Genomic DNA, 23,743 nt, shown 5'->3' with positions numbered 1-23,743 from the left:
TGTTTTTGTGGATTACAGAACTGTGGCCATCGTTACGTGTTCCTTACTGAAATTGAGACAGTGTGAGCAGCACTGTGTATGTGCCTTGAGATTCAGAAAGCGAGAGTTTTGAGGACGGTGATTCCTCACCGCTTATGTGAGGCGGGAGGCATAGAATCCGATAACAGCCCGTTACCGGGTAGAGTAGACAGGTTTTTAACGGCCACACATAAATACCCACACAAAATAAGACTTCATCACAGTGTCATTCCAGAGGCTTGTTCTCCTCTGGTCAGCTCGCAAACACAACAGAGGAGAAACGTAAACGGTGGTGGTTCTCCTCTTGTTTAAGATGGCCGACACCAAATCCTCTCTGTGATAACTCACAATTAAAACACACTCAGACGCACACAGACACACACTTTGATGATATGACACTCAATCTTTGGATAGTCACTCTGGCTGAACAGCAGATGCAATACTTTACATTGTGCGGTCATTGCACCACCAAGTGTTCTTAGATAATCTCCATGCTTTACGTAACTTTGCATGTACACCTAAGTTGCTTCACTTGTCTGCCTAGAAAGCCGTCTGCTCAGAGCAGCTTTTTCCATCGTGCAAAAGTTGAAGGCCGAGCGGGGAGTAACCAGAGCACGGCTGACAACGCTGGCCTTTAAGAAAAAAACCAAAAAAAAAAACCCAGAAGAGCCAGGAATAGTCAATCTGGATGTTTATTCTCTCTACGCTCTGTCAAGGAGATTATTATTGTGGTTTTCGCTGCACAGTCAGACATGAGTGCAATTGTCCACATTTAAACACCGACATTAATATGGTTGGTATATTTCTTTTTGATAGCCCCCCCTCATACCCCTCCCTTCTGTATACTTTTACCGTTATTCCAGTATCATTATTTGGTAAAGAAAGCTTGTGATGACGAGGCATGCACTTGGCAGATTAGTGCTTGAAGTAGTTTCCCCCGATAATAGGCATGTGAGATGTAATCTGTGTTTTTGATTTCCTCCAAAGGTATTCACCAGCAATGCGCCTGCATAAAACTCTCCCATACTTTGTCAGTTAAAGAATGGATGCAAGAGGAGAGAAATCTTTAAAAAAAAAAAAAAAAAATGTTTTTAATTTTCCACACAATTGACACGTTGGTTTTATGGATAACTTTTTGTTTCTTTTTTGAGGATTCATGTATCATTTAACAGATAAAACAGTCGTTTGTAAAAATTCAACTTATGACTTTGATATCAGAAAAAAAAAATTAAAAAAATCCTCTGCTGCGGTATTATCCTTTTTAGAGATGTTAATTCAGGGTCTGTATTAGTCTAAATGTGCTACTGTGTAACTTTTTTGATTTGACGAGTTTGTTTTTATTCGAGCTCTTATTATTTAGTTCTCTGGTTATCTGTAACAATTTCAGAGTTAATTCACACTGCAAGTTATGGAATCATCTGTTTAGATTGCTCATCAAATAGACTTGATTATGAAAACTGTTACTGTTTTAATACCTGTAGATTTCTCGTGGCTTTTGTTTTTTCCTTTTTTTTTTGTTTCATTTGCTTTTTTAATTTTGTGCTACACTAGTTTGCCATGTAGCAATTGCACTGTGCAATATTTACAGTATGAGGACTGGGAAAACTAACTCTATGGATGTGATGTCTATTTACAGTTTGCGATAGTGTTTCCTCTCTAGTTCTCAGTGATTTAGGTGTGACCAAGCCTTCTCTACTTTGTCACATTAAGCGGGTTTTCCAGGTGACTCTTTTGGTGAGTGTCAAAATAAGACTTTATGGTGTATTATTGTTAAGATTCACTTTGAATTAAAAAAAATCTATTGATGCAGCTTGTTTTGTCTTTTTTTTTGTTCCACCATTTATTGATTCAGGTGAATTTCTTGTACTGGATGCACGGGGCAAAAGTAACTAATTACAGCTACACAAATTACTGTCTTTTTTTTTCCCCCCCAAGTCATTTCACTTGTACTCAAGTAAGCATTACACCATGAATTATACTTTTTTTTTTTTAAATCCTAATTTAGTAGAGTACAATTCAACTGAGTGTCTTAACAGAACAGAGAACAGAACAGAAGCTGGGAGTAATTCAGATGGAAGATTTGTAGAAACAGAAACCCATTTGATTGAATGTCTGCTCTTAATAATAACAATGGTTAAAAGTAGCTAATTCTCTGAGTAGTGTGATGAGAATACTTTGCACTTTCACATGAGTATTATTTTAATACCAGAACTTCTAGTTGTTATTGAGTAATGTTTCAGTAATGTAACTGTAACCTTAAACCTATATGATCACAACTACTGCAAATCGTACACCACATCCTCAAACACTGCTGGTTAGTTACTCTGGCTCATTGTGCTTCAGTAGTATCCAAACTCATACCAACATCAGATGGTTGCAACTCATAATTAAACATTTTTTTTTTTATTGTTGATCAGCCCTTTTAGTCTATAATAAATCAGATATTGTTAAAAGACAGAGCTTGTCACAGTTTTCCCAGATCCCCAATGTCACCCCTCGAAAAATATGTCCGGCCGACTGGGAAAAAACATTGCTCCGTTTTAAATGCTACTAAACAGAGAAAGACAGCAACCACTCACATTTGAAGAAACTGGAACCAAAGAATATTTGGTATTAGTATTATTTTTTTAATCTGTTAAAAATTTAAAAGATGTATTGATAATTTATTGCTATGGACAGTTACGGTGAACATTTCATTGCACAATTCAATTCTGACAGTGCTGATGTTGAAGCTCATGTAATGTGACTGAAAGCTGCAGAACCGCTACCACATGGAGACTAATAGGAGTGAGCACTTCAGTGTTTCTGTGTAAAACAAACACAAATATTATTGCTAAATAGATTATTCTATTTTTGTTTTTAGTCATGTAAATCATTATCCAGCAATGATTAATATTATTTTCACAACAGGCTCTGTGACTTGAGGTTTGTCTGCTTGCAGTGTAGAGACCAAGGGCCTTCATCGCTCATCAGTTCGTTTGCGTTTCTCTGGGTGTGTGCTGCCACCTAGTGGACATGAAGAGGTACTATAGCCGGTCTTATTTGCAACTACTCACGTATTAATGAAGCGATTATTGCAATGCTCAGGAGTAACCGAACATACCTGTTAATGGAGGTAAAGACAAAAAAACACGAATACATAATGTTAATCCATGGATGTGTGAACGAGGCTAAAATTGACTCTTTTTCTTATGGAGTTCTGTGTGGTGTCCATCACCAGCAGAGGGCGCCCTGCAGGGGCTGCACGCTTGGACTTTTTCTGCCGACAATTAACAGCAGGGAGGCTAATTTACGCGCTTTGACCAGGGGGCGGTGTTTTAAAACAAACCACCCCACCGGCTTCCATACCTTTACATTCGTGTCTTCACGTCACGCTCGCGCGTTCTTAAATGTGTGCTATCCATCCGGAGCGGCTCGGTTTACCCGCCAGCAGCTACATGTCAAACCTTTGGCAAAGTGTGCGCGCCGCCCTGCGCCACACGGTGCTGATGGGTGGACCGAGCGCAGCGGAGCGATAGGGCGCATTTCTTAATTTCCCCTTCAACGCCGCGTCCCCCCCAACCCAACCAACCAACCAACCAACCGAACCCCCCCTCCACCCTCCAGCCCTGGACACACGACGAGACCGCGGGACCGCTGTGCTTCCCGTTCACACACGAGGATCGATCCAATGTATTATTTACGACCGAAACTTCAGCAACTTGTCCACTGGATATGGCTCCCGGTCTGAGGAGTGGGCGGCGGACAGGTCACCCCAAAGTAGTGGTCGGAGCCGGCGAGCCCGGCGGGTGCCCGCCGCGGAGGACGGATGCCGGAGGAGAGGGGAGGTGTTCGAGGACCAGGTGGAGAGCCGGAGCGGCGGGGATGCTCCCGAACTGTCTGCTGTCTGCGGGGATGCTTTTACTTCTTGTCCGGTGCGCTTTAGCCGCAGAGGGTAAGCACGTCTGCTCGGAAGGGGGGGAGAGAACACAATGCCGATTTGTGCCACTAAACCTGTCAGCTTGTCACCGCGAGTGACATGTATAACAGGATGGGTGGAAGAAAAAAAAAAAAAAAGGGTCTTTTGTTTCACACAGGCGGCGTGCTGGCTGCTGTGATCCGCACATTTCGCTGCTGCTGGCTGGGTGCACGGCTCAACACAGGGCTGGGGGGGAGCGTGCCATATCATTTTCTAACTTAACTATCCACCGTCCAGGCTGCATGCATGAGGCTGTTGTTGCATTGGCATTTGCGCAGTCAGGGAATGTGTCCAAGCGGCTAGTATTCAGGATGAATTCCCCCCCCCCCCCCCCCACCTCCATCACCACTGACCAGCACTTACATGATAATGTTGTGTGGGGAGACGGTGCTGCGCAGGGTTTTGCTTGATGTGATGTAACTCTCTCACCTACTAATCTTTTTTTTTTTTTTTTCCCCCACCTGATCCTGCCGGAGCCCTGATCTTTTGTCTCTGCCATCAGATTTTTTGCAACTGCACAGACCTTGAGCACTCTCTTGCTTCTCCTCTGCAGATGCTCGCTTGGACTCATTATTCTGAGCCCCACCGTCTCAACCTCAACTTTGTCTCTACTTCTCTTTTCCCCCCATCTCTTCTGCATTTGGCATTTTCAGAGGTTGTTATTTAGACACACATATATAGATATATTCTTGTCTGCGGCTGAGCTCCGGGGAGTTTGTTGTGGGTAATGCGGTGCAGTCACAGGACAGTCTGTGTTCCTGAGCATCTGGGTCAGCACTAATGACACACATACTGAGAGAGCCCACTGTAGGTCGGTCTGTCTCTGGCGGGCGTTCAGAGGCAGCTGGGGGTAAGGTTGCGCCGACATAGCTGCCTCTCCTTCGAAAAAAACCCAAAAAGAAACGGACTCGACTGCAAAAACTGCAGGCTCCGATTTTGGGCTTCTGGTGTGACCCCCCCACCAGATTGGAAACAGAACAAAAAGGGGGTGTTCTTTGCCAAGTGTGTAGCTCCATCACCTCCCTCCAGCAAACTGTGATGTGGCGGCGATAGTCTCACCTCTGCTGATGCACTGCTACAGTAGCAGAGTCTCCTCTTTCCTCCCCCCCTCCCTCCACCTCCTCCCTCCTCCTCCTCCTTCTCACAGTCAGCACATCCATTCTTAAACACACGGGCCCAGCAGCAGCAGCACCCAGGCCACACGGTGCATGTTGGGTGAAAGAGGCACGCCGGTGCTTCCAGCGCTCAGTTCGTCAAGAAAGTGTGCGCCCCTGGTTTACTGAGATTGAATGTTGGATTCAGTGGCTGACTGAGTGTTTACAGTAGCGTCCGTGCTGCCTTTTACTAGTATCATGAAGTATTATAAACATGGAGCATGCACTCTGTCCTGCGCTTGACAGCAACGTTATGTAAAGGTTCACAAAATTCAAGAAGACACAACATGGAGGTAATGGAAATGTCCTTTTTTATGTCTCGGAATTAGCCGCCGTGCATTTCCCTATAAATCTGACTGAAACAAAAGCCTCCTCATTAAAGAGTTCTCTTCTTGACGACCAAAACAAATCAGGGGTCTCTTCTTGCGGGAACAGTTGTCTCCTACATGGAGCAGTGAAATTATATGTGGTTCAATAATTTCCTTCGATTTAAAAAGTAATCTCTAAGCTTTGGCTTACTCCAAATCCCCTCCATCCGCTGTTCCCTCGTACATCTTTAATCTGAGACTTTATTCAGCAAATTAGGGGTGATGCTAATTCGGATATCGGCCTTGTTAAAGGGTGACGACACCATTTTGAAACATTAAAGTGTGTCAACGGGTTTTGGGGAGGACTGTTGCTGCATATGTGGAAAAATGTGATGTAAAGCCTTTTGTGGCACCAGAGGAAACTGCACGTGATCTGGTAATATTGCCTCCAGTTACGTCACTCAAGTGGCCAAGATGCATTGTGGGTAGTGTAGGAGCCAGGTTTTTTAAAATTATTCCACTGGTCTTACATTGCACTCCTACAACACGTGGACAGAATCGATACAGCAGAACCAGGTATATCGCCTTTTTATTCCTACCTTACCCACAATGCAACGGAGCCACTGAATGACATCACTGGAGACAGTTCAGCAGATTACATGCAGCTTCCTCTGGAGCCACAAATGGGCTTTATACTACTTTTCCACATCTGTTATAGTTCTAACACCCAACACCTGTAAACACGCTATAATAAGATTTATTGGAGGCGTTACCCTTTAAATGGGTCACGTATCAGCGTTGGGTAGGGAGTTGAGGGATTGGGGGATCGTGTTCTTGTATTGTTCAGACAGTAGCCCTATTAGGAGATCAAACCTCAACAAACCATGCAGCCATGAGAAGAAATATGATGACCAGGAGGCCCACGTCTGATATGGACCATTCATACATCATGTCGTGCCTTTGGGTAGGGGGGGGGTAAAGAAAAAAAATCACATTTCAGATGATTTGGTTGATGTCTATAATAGACTGCAGGGTGAGTGTAAATCAAACTGCAGCTGTCCTGTTGACTGTGGAGGCAATCTGGCTTAGTAATTGCTTTGGTGTTGTTGTATTAGTCGGCAAAAATGAGACTATAAAACAATAAAGACACCATGAATGATGAATGATGCATTATGAAGTTCAAGTTTACACTCCTATACGTAAGGTGGGTTAGGTGTAGGGTTACACCAGGCCTGTAAGGATATGTTCTGTACCTGCTGGTTATTGCCAAAAAAATCACATTGCATCACAGAAATGCCAAACTAGGTCACCATTGCAGGGTTTCCGCTACATTTAATTGACTGTGGCGCACCGCCACAGCAAAATAAAAGCCGCCAAACCTTGAAAATTCAGGCATAAATAAATCCAGTGTTAGAGAAAGGAAATATTTTACCGTCGTCTTCCACCGCAGTCTTTGACGTTAACTAGCATGTTGGATATTTAGCTTGATAATTAGCTAGAGGATTAAAATGGTCACACAGAGTCCTGCACGGGTCACGGCATCCGACCCGTTTTCCGACAGTAGCACAAATTACATTCCGTACCCGAGCCGACCCGCTAAAAATTGATACCGACGCCCGAAGGAAAAGTGGACGGATGTCATTTTTAAAAGTGAAAGTAAGACAGCGTGGGGAATGGGAGCTCAGGGAGGGCGCAAGCACAGATGAATGAGCTCATATGAAATATAAATGCTTATCATTTGTGTCGCTAATAATGACTGAACACCCCCCCCCCAGCGCCACAGTCTCAAAAAATACTGGAGGAAACACTGCATTGGTCTGTCCACAGGTGAACACTGACATTTATTCATGTTGATTTCAGTTGAAAACATAAAAAAAAATACCTTAACGTTAACAGCAGAACGTAAAGAAATAACAGTTTTTACGTTTTGATGTCTGTTTTCTATTGTAGAGAGGTCTACTGATGTTAGCATGCTAACCAGCTAGCCCCGGCCCGTCCTGGTCCAAAGCTCCTGTGCTAGTGGTGCAAACACCAGTGCTCCTCTGGTCCGTACTGCTAGCTGCACAGCTGACTGAGCTAACTAGCCAACAGCAGCAAGAGTTACCAGCAGTTAGCGGTTCTTCTAGTGATATGCTGCCCCCTATTTTTTTTTTTATTTGACAGATCACTAGCCCTTACATTTTACACCTTTACACTGTAAAATGTCCAGCTATACTATGAGCCAATACATCCTAAATCCATCAATATTCATTCTTGATTAAGCTGATGATTATATTTCAAAATAAATCATCAAAATTGTGAAAATTGCTCTTCACAACTTCCCACAGCCTGAAGCGACGTCTTCAAATTGCTTCTTCAGTCTAACAAACATGAAAAAGAAGCTGGAACCAGCAAACGTTTGGCGCTTTTGCTTGAAAAATTACGGAAGTTGATTACAAAATAGTACATATAAAATATAAGCATAAACCTAAGTGACTTATAGTTGCAGCTCTGGTCAGTATCGGGACCGGTCCCTTAAAATCCAGGATCGATCGGACGTCACTGCTCTGTTTGCCTGCTCGTAAGATCCACTGAGTGGAAAAAAAGATCCTCGAATGCTGTGAGCTGGTGTTATCCTGACTCACAGCATCCTCCGGTGTGAAATCAGTAAAACATGCGGTTTCTATGGGAACGCCAATTTTTGCCCACCAATAACCATGTCCCCCCCTTCAAACCCCCAAACAGTCGGTGGAGTAGAGAGGATGGAGCAGGGTGCAGCGTGGGTATCCTGAGTAATGTGGCTGCAAAAAAGAAGCTTTTTTTCCCCCCACAGTTAGATTGATCTTTAATTAGCTGGCAGGATCTCTGAGTCTGGTTTATTGCTTTCTTATTAACACAGCTGGTGAAATTATGTTCGGCAGCAGCTTCGAGGACACGCACACACGCACACACACGCTGAAGAGCAAGCTAAGCAAAGGCATCTTCGGTCCTTCCGCAATCAAATGACTTCCCTCTGACGTCACCCCTGTTTACTCCCGCAACCCGGCCCGTTGCTTATGAGTGCTGACAGCCTGGTTTTGACGAGAGTTAACCTCAGAGACCTTGCTCTATGAGAAGCTTTCCCTGAGCTGTTGCCAGTCATCACTTTCTGCTTAGAAATTCATTGAAAGGAGACATGACAGTAAGATTCAAAGCCATTTCCTATTTGCAGTGCAGTCTTTATACCCATAAAGAGACTGTTAAGTGAACGGATCGGGGAGACGCACATCACAACGTCTCAGTATCTTGCACTTTTCTCTCCCTCTGTCTAGATTAGCCTTTTTCCGGCGGTGTCACGATGGTTAATGGAAGAATAACCTCCAGGAATTGTTTGTTTAAAAAAAAAAAAAAAAGAAACAGCAACTATGACTCACCCTTTTGGTCCGATGACCTGTCTACGTGCACTCTGGGTCTCCTGGAGCGCACAGAGGACATGATCTCCCTGTTTATTTCCCTCGTTTCACCTCATTTCAGTGATTTACTGTACGGCAGTTAATTATGTTGTAGGTAAGCATGTCAGCAGGTTTAAAGATGTATGCGTGTGTGTGTGTGTGTGTGTGCAGTCAAGATTGATTGTTTCTCCTGAGAGTGGAGCTTAAGCTGCGCCTCTGTGAGTCTTTCATTTGTTTTTTTTTGCACTCCATCGTGATGCAAACATTTGTCTCAGTGAGCAGACAAATATCAAATTGAAAAGTCAATTTAAGAAAAACAGAGATGAGCGATGATTTAAGAAAAAAAGGATTGTTTAAAAAAAAGGATTGTTTACATTCTATTCGCGCCTCTAAATCTGTTTGCTTTCGCGTGGTTGCGCGCGAATGCTGTGTGTCAGGAATGAAAACGCTAAAAGTGCAGAGATGGGAGTGTTGCGATGTGATTTGAAATTAATTCATTGTGAGAGTTAAAAGAACACTGGTTGTTATCCATCGCCGGCTCTCTTCTTAAAGAAAGTCAGAAGGTGTGCAGTCTTCTCTCCGCCACTGCTGCAAAAAACAAAGCAGGCAGCGCTGCTGCAGCGCATAGATGTCACGATAAGAAAGACAAACAGGCTTCTAATTAGTATCTTGGACCATCTGCCTCGCATTATCCCTCGTACAGCTCAGTGCAATCAGGGGATATTGTGTTTGTGTGCTGTATGTGTGTCTGTTATCTCCGTGTTCCCTCTCCAGTATCTCTTTTCGCACCTCTGTTTTTCTTTCGTTCCGTCTCTCTCTGTGTTTTGGCGGTTTTGGTACGGGTTGATGGCGGACAAAAAGCCTGTCTCCGCTGCTGCTGCTGCTCGATGAAGGACAGCAGGCTGCCTGATTTATTGGGACACACTGTAATATACCACACTGCTCTGCACAAGGCCAGCGGTCATCACACTGCATCACACAGGACCACAGCAGAATAGAGCAAGACGAGCCTGAGTCTCTGGGAAATGTAGTAATGTTGGATTTTAGGTTATTTGGATTTCGGGTAGACAGGTAATTGTCAGGCTGATATTCTTCATTTTTCTGATGATTGGTATCGATGAATTTCTGTCAGATTGCCAATAAAATTTAAAGATGTGCTACTTCGGTTCTGATGCAGCATCCTGTCACAGGATGTCCCGCCCACAACAGTATCTGACTAGCAACACGTCACAATTAATAGCCTATAAACACTGAATAATCACAATATGCAAAGTAACTACAAAGTTTATTGGAGCAGAGAATGGAAATACTCAAGTAAAGTACCTCAAAGAACATTTAGTACTTTAGAACAGTACTTGAGTAAATTGTACTGTACTGGTTTATTCCAACACTTATTGACACAAAGAGTTTCATTCTTTCATTTTTATTGTAAGTGAAAATTGGTCCCAGATCGTTTTCCAGTCTCCTCGATTTCTTATACTCAGTATCAGTCGACCCCTGATTTGGGTGATAGCCTCCATCTTTTAGAAGGAATATAACAACTTACAACTAATGGTATGAACGTAAACAAGGTAGCAGCTCTTACCTTTTTTTTTTTTTTTGCTGGCATTTAACCATTTTAACACCAGGGTCACCTCAGCTAGGGATGTCGGCATTAATCACTTACCGCAGAGAAAATATTATCTGGTGACGCTAAAGCTCACATAGGTAGAAAACCAAAAAAAAGGGAATCAAGCCCAAAGAAACTCAATCTGGGGACATTTCCCCCCAGAAAGGCAAGAACGTCAAATCTAAGTTCCATTAAGGTGAAGAATGGACCAATTATTAATGTTATAGGTCACACCTGTGCTTGTCCTGCTTTGACATGCTGTGAAAAGGGTCTATTCCAGCTTATTTATGGCCTCCGCCTCCTGGCCAGTGCCATTTGAAACTTTTACTCAACGGTCAGATGTAATGGTTCGTATATCCGCAGTGCTGAGCCTTCCGGGTTGCCCTTTCTGAATGATGAATACAGACGACTGCCTCCTGTCGAAAATGATGACTTATTTCCTCTTACGCAGGCGCAGAAGGTACGAGCTAGTCGAACGTCGGCTGTAGTATTTTGTGGCGTTGTCAAGAGCTGCTTTAGACAGAGGCAGAGGTGATGTAAGGCGACGCAACTGTTGGTCTTCGTCGCGGCTTATTTCTCGACAATCAGGTGCGTCCGGGCCTTACATGTGTGCAAAGAGACGGACCTGCTTGAGTTTTAAGTTGTCATAAGTTCATCATCTTTTAAGGAAGATGCCAAGAACAAATCTGGGAACTTCTCTTTCAAGAACCCCCTTCTATACAATACAAATTTTAAAGTGCCATTATGCTTTCTTCAGCTTAATCTAAAGACCAGTTATCAAGTCGACCAAATGCAGATTTCTTTTTGGTGTGATATTTGTCGCCCTGAGATTTAGGTTGTGCTCGAACAGTTGTGTGTAGGGCCTTTAAAAAGTTATGGCTTGATATGGCCAAGATATGGCTCGAAGCTATCCCAGAGATGCACAGATGGTGGTTTTTGTCACGTTTTGATCAAGTGAGTGACCTTCTCTGTTACTTTGAGTGATTTTGTTGGGAAAGTGAAAGATATGGAAGTTAAAAATGTATGAGGATTTTTTACCACAAGTGAACGAGGCTGGATCAGACCGGGATTTAGTGAGACAGAAGGACAGTGAGAGAGATTCGCCTCCTCACAGATTGGGTCATCAGTCACGTTTAATGGAGTCACTGTCATCTATCACTTTTAGTTCTTGTCCACTGTTGTTATAAATGGAAATGCTAAGTGAAATGCTAAGTGTAGCTGTAGGCTTTGCTCTTTTTTCCTCACACAGATGCCTTCGTGGACTGTGGCATTTATAAGCTGATCCCTTTGAACCTCTGGAGGAGGGGATGTGAGATCACTGAGACGCACAAAAACATTCATTACACTGAGCCCTCGAAATGTAACGTGCTGAGCAGCTAGCAAAGAGCGCACGCCAACACTTGTAACAACGCACACAAACAAGGAAACAAGCCCTCTGACCGAAGGCTAAGATTCATTACTTGGTTTCTGGCCATTAGGGGGCTGAAGAGCTCCACAACAAGCTAACACACCTTAACTCCTGGCACAGTGTTGCTTCATCATAGTGCTGCGGCTAGCGTGCTAGCAAACTGCTACTTACTTAAGTTTCGGGTTGCACCAGAAAAGAATCTTGGTCTGTTTGCCTGCGAGCTCCACTTTCTCCTCGGTCACATTTTCTAACGTCTTGTTGCTGAAAAAAAGTGCTGGGAACTCCAGGAGACACAGCAAACACAAAATGTTGTAAAAGTGGAATAAAGGCAAGGTTAGCAAGAGTTAACGAGATGTATCGGCCAGTTAGCGGCTCACCATCGGCCCAACGGCCATCTTTAGAGTAGGGTTGGGCTGTTCGCCAATGGCCGACATTCACTGACAACAAACCCTTTTACCATCGTGACATCATGAAGTTCTGCCTGCATCTCATCATCATTATCTTTAGCTCAAAGAAGCTACTTGGGAGCCGCGTAGTAGCTACTTCTTTGCGATACCGCATACAGCCTCTTGCTCATTACATGTAGGCGTATTCATATGAGTCAATGTCCATAAAGAAAATGCCAATGAATGGGACATTGTTGGTCCGTGACCCCGTTTTTTTTTGGTCTAGTATTCTCATGACTACAAACCTCGGAGCGTTTACATATTGTCATGTAAATGTGAGGATGCCCTTTGTTTGTGAGCTCTAATTGCATTGTGTTGAAACTGGGGCTAGGCTGGGAACATTCATCATCTATCGACCTACAACAGAATAGCACCGAGATCATATGAGGCTAATGTGTTGTCGCAAAATTGCTCCAACGGACTTTAATTAAAGTCTAAAAAAGTTAGTTGTCAACAGCACTTACCATCGTTTTTATCGTTACAGTATATGCAAAAGTCACATACAGGGTGCTGCCATGTAGCATCATCCATCTGAGAAATGTTCAGCGCTGAAGTATTGATTTCAGAAAGTTGAAGACAACAGTATGAGAGCATCAGTCTTAAACGTTGCTTGAAGTGACCCGACGCAACATCCGCAGCACGAAAACAGTTGTTTGTGGGATGTTAATGCTCTGAAACATCAGCGTCTCACCGGCGGTCTGCGGAGAAGCCTTTGATTTTTAAATCCCGGTGTCATCACAGATCCAGGGACGCCCCCTCCTCTCGTATTTCTGGCTTTACGGAAGCAGGTTGATAGTTGAGGCAACGAAGCGAAGCATCAGGAGCGCTGTGCTGAACTCAGAGGGCATTAAAGGAAACGTTCAACAGTTTTTAGAGGCCTATCTTATTAATCGGTCATCAAACTGTCGCAGGACTTTTAAAAACATTTTCTCTGGCATACAGAGGCTGTAGTACTGCTAATACTCTTACCCACATTTGGAGGTAATTCCAATGACTTGCACAAACTTAAATACAGGATGCTGTGAGAGATAGATTTAAATGCATTGAACTGTAGTCATGCAAGGATAAAACCTCAAAATGCGTCACGCATTTTGAATCACGGACAGGACAAGTTTTCTATTTTTTCTTTAGTAAGAGTGTGATTTTCTTGCACACACACACACACACACACACACACACACACACACACACACATATTGAAATGCACTCGCTTTTATGCACATTCATAAATCTATACCACGTAGCATTTGTTTGATTTATGCCTTCACTTTAGTGCTCTGAAGTCTCCCCTTAAGTCTCAAAATGAGACGGGCTGTTCCCCACAGGCCAATTCATTACTGGGATAATCCGAGTGTGTAGCTCTGCTGCCTCTGGAGAACTAACCCTTTGCAACACACACACTCACACAATCGCACATGAGCCAGGCCTCTACGCATGCTCCAGCTCATACCCCATCTGTAGCAAATGTCTATGGGAGCCTCAGAATTTGTTTCCCTTCACCCTTCATGGGTATCTTATTATGCCGTCCTCAGAGATTGTGCCAGCGCGCGCGTAACAGTGCGTGTGATGTGTGCCACAACCCGCCAGTCTCAGCACTTCGTAACCTGCTGCAGAGAGGGAACATTGCTTTTGTTATTAAACTTGTTTTTTTAAATTGCGGAGCCGCCGCATTGTACATTTTTCTCTCATATCAAGCGGATATGTTTGAAGCTGTAAACAGGTACACCTGCACACGAGACACAGAGCTCAATAATTGAATTACAACAAATGAACGTCTGTGTGTTTTTCATTTACCAACTGAACAAACAAATCCAAATCAACAGTTTTACAGAGAGTGTGACTGTGTGTCTTTCTGACTCAACGCTTCTTTTATTTGCTGTCTGTGAAGGTCAGGAATGTCTCCTCATGGTATACTTGCATCTCAGTGATGATATCGTCACCTAGGAGACAGGCCTCTCCTTGACAGTGGATGTCATTACGAGTCACGGACCCATTAAGCTGCGCAGACTAAACGTTGTAGTGGGGGATAGGGAGGACGTTTAAATTAGAAGAATGACAGAATATCAAATTCAAGGAGTAAGTCTGCGAGGAATGAGGAGGAGGAAGTGAGGCTTAGGGTTGATATGAACCGACAGACTCTCTTTGGGGTAAGATATTCAGACTGATGAAGGAAAACTTTATATTTCACTGGCGAAAATCTGAGTTTTAATATTTTAAATCCATAAAAGAGCTGCAAATCAAGGCGCGTGGAAGGCAACAGTTTACAAGTAGACACGCGATAAATTGGACACAATATAATATTCCATTTCCTCAAAGAAACGGCAAAAGAGCATAATACATTTTTCAGAATCTTCCCTTTTTATGCTTACACTTTAACCTACGTGACACCCCAGATGCACATCAGAAAGAATTGTTCCCATCTTGATACGTACTGATCTCTCATCCTGAAAGAAAGATTCTCAAAGGAGGCCACCTTGCCTTGTTCGATAAAACTATTCCTGAAGTGGCTCCCGTGGGGATGTCCATCCTCTTAATAGTATCTGTCTGCCCACCATTAAGCCTGTCTGGGATAAAATCTGCAGCAATTCAGTGGGCCACTGCGAGCGGATAGATAATCTCGGTCAAAAATCTAAATGAGGACTGGTTGGCGCTGAAATAATTATGAACTGTCTGCCAAAAACTGAGCGAAAAGATATTCTCATAGCAGATGGCCTCGTCTGAACTCTGACACCTCCAACGGTTTGCATTATTTGTCCGCCCACATCTTGAGCTGTGTCCAGTAGAATCCGTTAAGTGCCTTGAAGTAGACAAGCTTTTGAAAAAAATGTCCTCTGTTCTCTGCATGAAGCCTTTTCAGGTAAAGTCCCTGAAAGCTGCCTTTTTTTCTGACAAATGTCAGATGTCTAAGTTGCAGGTATTGCTAATAAAAATGTTTGCTCTTGGAAGATTTAGCTTTTCTGCTTGCAACAAATGTTTCCAGTCCATATGCATTGTCCTACAAAAAGTGAGGAAAGTGGTGTAGCTTTGACAAAATAGTATTTTGGTGGAAGGGTTCTTCTGAAACAGACTAGCCTGAGTGATGATGCTGTAGGTTTTTATTCATTTTAAAGGCCTTTGCAGCTCTTTCGGAGTTACTTTGCTGTTTTTTTTCCCAACTGCAAAAACTCAAAGATACAGCAGTAGCTTAGAGTCTAGAATATGTCTGCATCTGAAAATGCTATTTATGTTTGACTGCCTGCTGCTGCACTAAGATGTCGATCAGCTCACTATCTTATGGTGGCAAAGTCACTCAGGTTAATGACAAAAGCTACTGATCAGCTGTATGACTCACAGATACAATTATATCCAACACATGCAAGCTGCATTATAGGGAACAATTGCTGGTGGTTTAATGTGCATCACATGCTGCCAGTGTGTGTTACACGTTCCCAGTCTTTGTCTAACCAGGATCTCCAACTTGCTCCGAAATGCAACTTTCCTAATGCCAAAATGCTAAAGAGCTATACTTCAAAGAAAATTATGTAACAGTCCTTGATGGCCATTGTGAAAACTCTACTTAAAATATATATAGTTTTAGGGCAGAAAATCAATTTCAAAGATCCAGTATGCCTTCCACTTAGAGCTGGGCAATATATCCATATTATATCGTTTGGCTCCAGAATTTAGCCTTGTAAAGTCTGTAGGAAGTAGAAGCATTCTCTGTGCTTGTTTAACCAGTGTGGTGATGTTTGATGACCATGGTGTTGTTGAGCACTAATGTAGAAGAAGTGCGACCATCACTCGGAACTGTCTGGGGTCTGTTTTTGAGGAAGTCCAGTATCTGATGCCCAGAGTGTGGTACGCTTGCCCAGAGTATTTCAGTCAGTTTCATGGTTGAAATTGTCTTAAATGCCAAGCTGAAACCAACAAACAGCATCCTGACGTAGCTGTTCTTATTCTCAAGGTGTGTGAATACTGAGTGGAGGGCAGTGGATATGTAAGGCATCCTCTGTGGATCTGTTGATTCTGAAAGCGTACAGGTGAGGGTCCAGGCTTGTGGGGATGTAGTCTTTGGTGTGCTGGAGAACCAGTTTGTCAAAGCCCTTCATCAGGATAGGGGGTGAGTGCCGCAGGGCGCAAGTTGTAAAAACTAGATACTGCAGGAATTTTGGGGTACAGGGACGATGGTGGCTGTCTTTTAATTTTGTATTTTCAGGGAGTTAGAGGCTTAATTACAGTAAAGCGAGGCAATTTTCGGAACTAAAACCTGTTTTACTATTTCTAAATAGTATGTCGAGTTGGGTCTTTAATGAGGAGGTTTTATTAACTCCCAAAAAGATAATAATATCAAGATATATGGTAGAAAAATATTGTGATATTCACTTTTGTTGCCCTGATCCCAGGATTTATGAAGCGGTTTTGATACGATTTCAGAATATTAATATAAACAGTACATACTGTAGGTATTGTGGGTCGCGATACAGCCCACTCTTGGTTCCCCTGATGTCCTTGTTTTGGTAACAGTTGTAAGGCCAAAGAACAACTGAAGGATTTATCTCTGCATAACAACAGCAATATCGCAATTCAAATACTAGACATTAGTTTTCTATACACCTTTCGCCAAAGCAACTCTGAATGTATCATCCATTGATTTTGCAATAGCCGTTACAATTAAGCATCCTGGCCAACGTTAGAAACAAAACCTGTTTTCACCCTCTGCTGAACACGGTCGCGTCTCACCTCTTGTGCTACTCTCTACAAGACCTCCTCCTCTCTCTTATCTAAGTTCTTAATTCACTTATGAGAGGTTTCATGGATTCTGTACATATCCGTTAAATACGCCTTCTTAGTGCTCTTTGTTTTCTCAACTGTTCTCATAATTAACTTGCTTAATTAGATGTTTGTTTTTTCACTCAGCTGAAGGAGCGCTACATAATTACATCTAAATCATTTAATTGCATATCTCCACACTTTTCAAAATGACACAGAGTCTTAAATTACAACATCATCGCGACAATAGAGTGGCCTAACTGACAGCAGACGTAGAATGAGTTGATTTCTGGGATAAAACCAATGGTGAGCAACTGCAGCACGATTGGAAATGGTAATTTGACGTATATTTGTGGTAAGTAAAAAAATTAATAAAAATGACGCATTAAAAAAACGCATAAGATGATAGTTCACTGTGGAGCTCGCATGTGTAAATATCTGCAAGACTCATTAAAGACATGACAGCAGGATTCCTATATGGCCACCATGACAGCAGCAGCTGCAGCGTGTCACAGCCGTTGGCCCCGCGGTGTTGCGGTGAACTGAGGGTGTAGCTGAGGCTGCTGTTGCAGAGCTCATCCATCATGCTTGCCTGCTGGAGGAGGTGGCGATCTTGGTGTTTGCTTCGACTGTGTGGCGCGCCAATGCTGAGCGCATGATGGCTGTTGATGTGAATTGTTAACAGTGTTGTCAGTGTTGAAGCTCTAACATGACGTCTGAGTGGTTGCTCAGCTGTGTTACGGTGCATGATGCAGCCGTGTCGTGTTTTTGTTCTCAGCCGCAAACTGTGCCCGGGAGATTATCTCTACTCTTGTTCTGTCTGTGTGCGGCCAAGAAAAAGGAAGATGTTGTGTCAACTGTGATTTGGTGTTTTTTTTTTTTTTTTTTTTTTTTGTGGTCACAAGAGAAGCAGCTATAGTTTTTGAAGAGCAGAAAATATGTTAGTGAAGGCAGCGAATTATAGTCTTGAGATGAACTGCATGAACAAGCTATTGCCCGTTTAATATTTCTTACTCACTCACCAGCTCTTTGAAACACAATCAGTGGTCATATTATTGACTAGTGGCTCCCGGTGCGGGTTTAATGCACCTCGAGAGAACCGCGAGAGTGAGGAATGCAATTTACTGTTATTTTCATAATCTGCCAATTGTTTTATTGATCAGTTTGGTCTATGAAGGATCATAAAAAAATTACAAAATGTCCATTAAAATTACCCAGAGCCCAAGTACTCATATTTGTTTAAATAGATTTTTAGCAGGTAAGTACCCCACGAAGACAGTGTACAGTAGTAGAAGACGTGGGAATGAAAACAAAGTGGGTGTCAAATGTGTGCGTTGATCCTGTGCGGTTTATTGTGGACAACAACTGGATGCGGCACTCTCAAATATTTTGTGTATTGTTTTGCCTTTCATGGAAAATTCGACATCGTCAGTGGAGCACCAGGCGACATGGCGAGTTGAAAGAGAATTGATGTTGTTGGTTGAGGATGGGTCACAATCGGCCTTTCTTTCTTTTTTTTCTCTGACTTTCTTCCCCAGACACGCTACTACGCGCTGCTTCTGACCCCATTATTACCTCTGCCAAGGAGGTAATTTTTTTCCGCTGCTGGCCCTTTGTGTGATGGTTGGATTGTCAGCAGGATTACACAAAATTTAGGGAGCAGATTCCACGAAACTTTGATGGGGGATGGTTCTCGATCCATTGTAAACCCCATTAACTTTTGATGCACTTCCAAGAATTTTTTCGGGAGATTGTTTTTTTTTGTGTGTGTTTTTTTTGACATTTTCATTAGTTTCTCAGGGAATAATGCATGGAAACAGATCTTAAGTATTTAGGTGGCTGGTATCTGTGAGTGGATTAAGGGGGCTGCTGGGCTTTGGCAGAGGTGTGCGCTCTACCGAGTGCCAGTTCGGATATTTGTAGTTTTGTAGTCTCCAACACCACTTCCTGATGACATCAAACAGGTTGTGGAAGATAACAAGCTATGATTCATCGTGTGGTCTGACCTGCCTCTCGACTGAGTCACGGGAAGAATTTATGACCTTATAAACGCCTAACAGGACACAGTGACCATCTTATCAGAACAAAATATTATGTAGTCTGAGCGCAGCAAGAAAAGCAGCAAATGTTCTCATTTAAAGACTGTAACCACTTATTTATTTATTTTTTTGCAATTTTTCCCTAAAATGTGATTAAAACTTTATTGTAGATTGTAATATTCTGTTAATTAGCGCACATATTCTTATGCTTTGAGCTGTCTAGAAGGGGAATAGCTTAGTATTGGATTGCAATAACCTCAAAGAGGAATATTTATTGGATGTATAAAACATTTTACGACTCATCACTTATTTACAGTCAAATAATCAAAAATCCTTTTTTAAAGCGAAAACTTCCTCGCGTAGTCAGCGAGTAAAACACGAGCATCTTCATTCATGGCTTTGCTGCTTGTAGTGACCCGAGATTATAGAGCCTTGTGATTGTATTACATACATTTTGACATTCTTGTGCTTGACTCGAGTGTGGATTTCAGAGGGGATCCTGGAAGCTTAACAGGCTTATCCCACCTTGTTATCCCCCATTGTCGTCTTCCCCTTCATCCTCCTCATGCCTCGGCTAACCTCTGCTGCACGACAGCCAATAAATACGGCCGGAGCCGGCGCATCTGCTCAGCATCGCGCATTAGTTAGTGGTCTCCAGTCTGGCGGGTTGTGGACGTCTCAGGAGGTCATTCGATAATCGCAGAGAAGCCTTGTGCCAAAAATGTTTTAATTTTTTGGATATGTGTCAAAATGTTTTTCTGTCATTCTGCAGTTTTCTTGTGAAATACTAAATTAATTCAAGATACTAGACATGTGGTAATTATGGAACTACATGAAGTTAAAATAATTTGCTTGAGCTGCCCACCACCCTGCATGTTTGATTAAGGTGGAGGAAGATTTCAAGAGGTAGACACCTGCGACATCTTTGTCACGTCACTTAGGAGCCTCTCAATTCGCGGTGGCCTTCTTTTACATCATGTTTATGTTAATAGACTCCAGAGGCAATTTGGTTTTGACATGGCAGGCATGAATTATGTCTTGCCGGGAAAGAATCAGTCACTTTACTCACAAAGCACAATAAACGCTGAGACATTCTGCCTTAATGACACTGGTGTCAAAATACCGGGGGTGCGAGATGTGTAGACGTTTAGCATGAATAACCTAAAAGTAAAACACATTTTTTAATTAAAAAATTATTTTATTAATTAGTATTATTAGCATAGACAAACCAGACCAATTAGGAGTTTTTTTTTTGGTTGCCTGCATTTTTAATGATGTTCTTTCAGGGTGGATTTTTGAAGATCTACTGAAGAAAACAGGAGAAAACACTATTGTGTATTCAGCACAACACAGTCTAAACGCTCATAAACTGTTAATGTATTTGTAACTTATTATGTATTGTTTGGAGATCTCATCCTTCTTCATGCTCTACAAAGCAGACAGGCATAGAGAGAGGAATGCCAAGGAGGGCAACAGGTTGCAACATTTATCCCAGAAAGCAACAAAAGTTATGGCAAAAGGTTTATATGAAAGTGTACACATACTGAAAAGATATATAGAGATATAGAGGCTCACCTTTGTGCAGGAGGTTAGCACAGGACATATACGTCGCAGGATGAGTTTCGACTTCTTCTGAAGTATCTCTGAGGGCCCAATTAGAAAAGTCAGAGGCAAAGCCAGGTGATCTTCCCAACAGTGATACCGTTGTTCTCTTTTGGAGTCTTCCCTCCCTGTGATGTAATGGTCCTGTGAAAAGCAGACGGCAGGCCTCAAGCCTTCACTGAGGTCACTCTGCAGGGACAAATGATTTACTCATCTATTATAGTGATGGTTTGTAGCACTGCATTTTGAGTGTCTACAGAACCAGAGCAGATGTAAACATGAGAAGCAGTGCTTGTACGTATGAATGTGAACCGTTCTCAGGTGGCTACCGATTAGGCTCCTCTTTCAAACAGGCCCTTGAATTTCTATTTCTATACTTTTCTAATTTAGGTTGAGCCTATAATAAGACATCATGATCCAATTCTGAAACAACTGCGGCAAAAGAAAAGACTGTTAGGTGATCCCTGATACAATTGATCATATCAAACATGAACTCTGTTGAAGTAAATACGACCTTATGTTTTCATGGTTCTTATTTTCAGTCAATTTGAAGGTGTTGACTTTTCTTGTAAACACGCCAGAATTGTATTTACATTCGCTGTTTCTGCGCAAAATGCTAAAACATGTTGTCATTGCATTTGCTTTCTCATAAAACACTCACAATAAGCTGATGTTTTAAAGGTGCATTTCATGGGATGGTCCCATTTCCCACGTTAGGAAGTCGTTCTTCTGACTTCGGCGTACCCATGAGCTTTTCAGTCATAACGTGGAAACAACATGGACACTACTTTTGTCCCGTACTTGCTACTACAATAGTACTTCTAATGATTAGATCAATGCACAAAAGAAACCCTAAATGTGAAAATAATGCACTCTTCATTTTATGAATCCATACAGTAGGTTCAAAACAACCCAGTTGCCAGAATAAATGTTGGCAATGTACCATAGCGCAACAAAAATTGTCCTGAAGTCTCCTTGTAAAGTGGTGTCACGCTTATAAATGTTGAGACACAATCATGAACTGTGGTCACTGGCTTGGCAGCCGTCCAGGCACCTCCTCCACCTCCCGATATGACAGTTCGGTCATAAGCATGTCATGTGAACGTGATATGGCATATTTTATATAAATGTGTACATAGACGATGACATGAACAAATGTGAACGTATCAGTTGTTTGCATGACTGTTAAATGGCGACATTTTGTCCCAGCGACTGGGCAGCTTTAAAAATAAGGAAACAGCAAATATATCAGGGTGAGAACTCAATTTCAACCAATAAACACAGTGCTGTCAGCTGCTGCGTCACTATCGAATGCCCTCCCTTGACCCCCACCTGTCATTTCACACCCACAGTCTGCCATGTCAATTGGTTTTTGTACTGTAATCCCAAGGCCCATCACAGCCCCGGCATGCAGCTAAACTCCTACACTCGTCCCATGCCTGCTCTGATATGCACAGCCCCAGGAGACGGCCGTGAACTCCAGTTTGATGCAGTCCTTTCTCACTACACTATGTGTGTGTTTGTGTGTGTCTGTGAGGTTGAACCAGGACAAGAGGTCCTTGTTTGAAGAGGCAGTGAATATATTTGTCTCGAGATCTGGTTTGCAGCTTTGTTAACACAGTGTGAACAATCTTAAGATATACACAGACCTCATTTCTAAAGTAAAGGTTGTCTGAAAAGATCCAAACTCATATGTTCCTTGTTTGTAGGCAGTGCAACCTGAATGAAGAAACATTATTTTATGAAGGAACCTAAATGCGATCGTTACATTTCATCTGTATGACGCTTCCGGGGCGAGGCAGTATATGTGTTTACCTTTTGCTTTTATCTCTACCTCTCGTACTCTCGCTGCTTTCAACCTCGACAGTTCACAGGCCAGCGCTGCCTCTGGGCATGATGCTGAAGTGAAAGATGACTTACTTTTGGTGGGTTTAATGGGACTGTGATTGCCTGCGGTACCCCACTGAGCTGTCTGACTCCCAGCCATCCTGTCTGCCCCAGCAAGGTTCATCTGATTGCTGCACGCATCAAAGGAATATTTCACCCTGAAAATATTCCTACATTTATATATACCATCAATCTGTAATGACAAGAGCATTCAGAGTCTTATTTTGTGATGAAATGCACCCAGGCTCTCCTCAACTCAACCGGTCTGCTTTTTAATCTCAGAATTAATGCGCTATTTTCCACAGGATGTGGAGGAGCAACTGTGTGTGAGTCTTTGCAGGAAAACACACACAGGTGCAATTAATAAAGGAAATAACGAGTGCATTCCATTTAGGCGAGTCCGTTCAGGGCCCTGCTATCAGTCACGCCGCCTGCTGGGACGCTTAATGGAACTGAGCCATCGTTAATGTTATTACGAATATTTGCTGCGAAGAGCAGACATTTCTTTTTTCTCACTTTAAACACACTTTAAAGCAAACAAACCACATGGATAATTATATTTGTGAATGGAAAAAGGAAAGCATTTTATTTGATATTTGAGAGAATAACTGTCTCATTTATTGCTCTGTGCAGTCTAGAAATTAAGTTTGGGGGTTGTTAGGTTGGATGTTTGGCTTTGCTTTAGTCTATTCTCCCCAGATAATGTGAAGCAAATCAGCAGGGGAAGCGGTAGAAATGCAAGTTTATATAAAAATGATGTTTATCTGAAACTGACAAAGTTGGTATCATCTCTCCTGATCCGTTAATCCTTAACAATCACAGGCAGATCTGTACACTTTTAATCATCCTTATTGCTGATGATATCTCTGATATATCCACAATTTATTGGCACAACTTCTGGTCAACCAGAACCGGCGTTTTCCATGGTAACAGGATGCTAATCCATGTTCTCAGAGCAATTGGCAGTGTGTATCAGTCACTCACTAAGGACTGGGTCAAGGACTTGATTATGTGAATACTACTAACACTATTATTATTGCTTATCTCGCTCATCTACCATCTTCAAAATATCCAGTTATTATGACACCCATCAGCTTTTCCCAAGGAAACTTGTGGAAAGTAAGTGTTCAAACCTACTTTACTAAATAAGCTCTG

The 23,743-nt window shown here is 42.5% G+C and overlaps 1 protein-coding gene across 2 annotated transcripts in view; it reads left to right on the top strand.

The window, feature by feature from the left end:
• Positions 1 to 3,275: 3,275 nt before the first annotated feature.
• The window catches only part of kiaa1549lb (KIAA1549-like b), a 74,422-nt gene continuing 53,954 nt past the window's right edge, over positions 3,276 to 23,743 (top strand). For both annotated transcript variants that reach the window (XM_030414930.1, XM_030414931.1), the window contains exon 1: positions 3,276 to 3,952. In XM_030414930.1, coding sequence (XP_030270790.1) covers positions 3,733 to 3,952 — 220 coding nt within the window. In that variant the 5' untranslated portion in view covers positions 3,276 to 3,732. The remainder of the gene's footprint in view (positions 3,953 to 23,743) is intronic.

The sequence above is a fragment of the Sparus aurata genome, chromosome 4 (assembly GCF_900880675.1).
Source record: "Sparus aurata chromosome 4, fSpaAur1.1, whole genome shotgun sequence".
Classification (NCBI taxonomy): Eukaryota; Metazoa; Chordata; class Actinopteri; order Spariformes; family Sparidae; genus Sparus; species Sparus aurata.
This window is presented reverse-complemented; position numbering and strand designations above follow the sequence as displayed.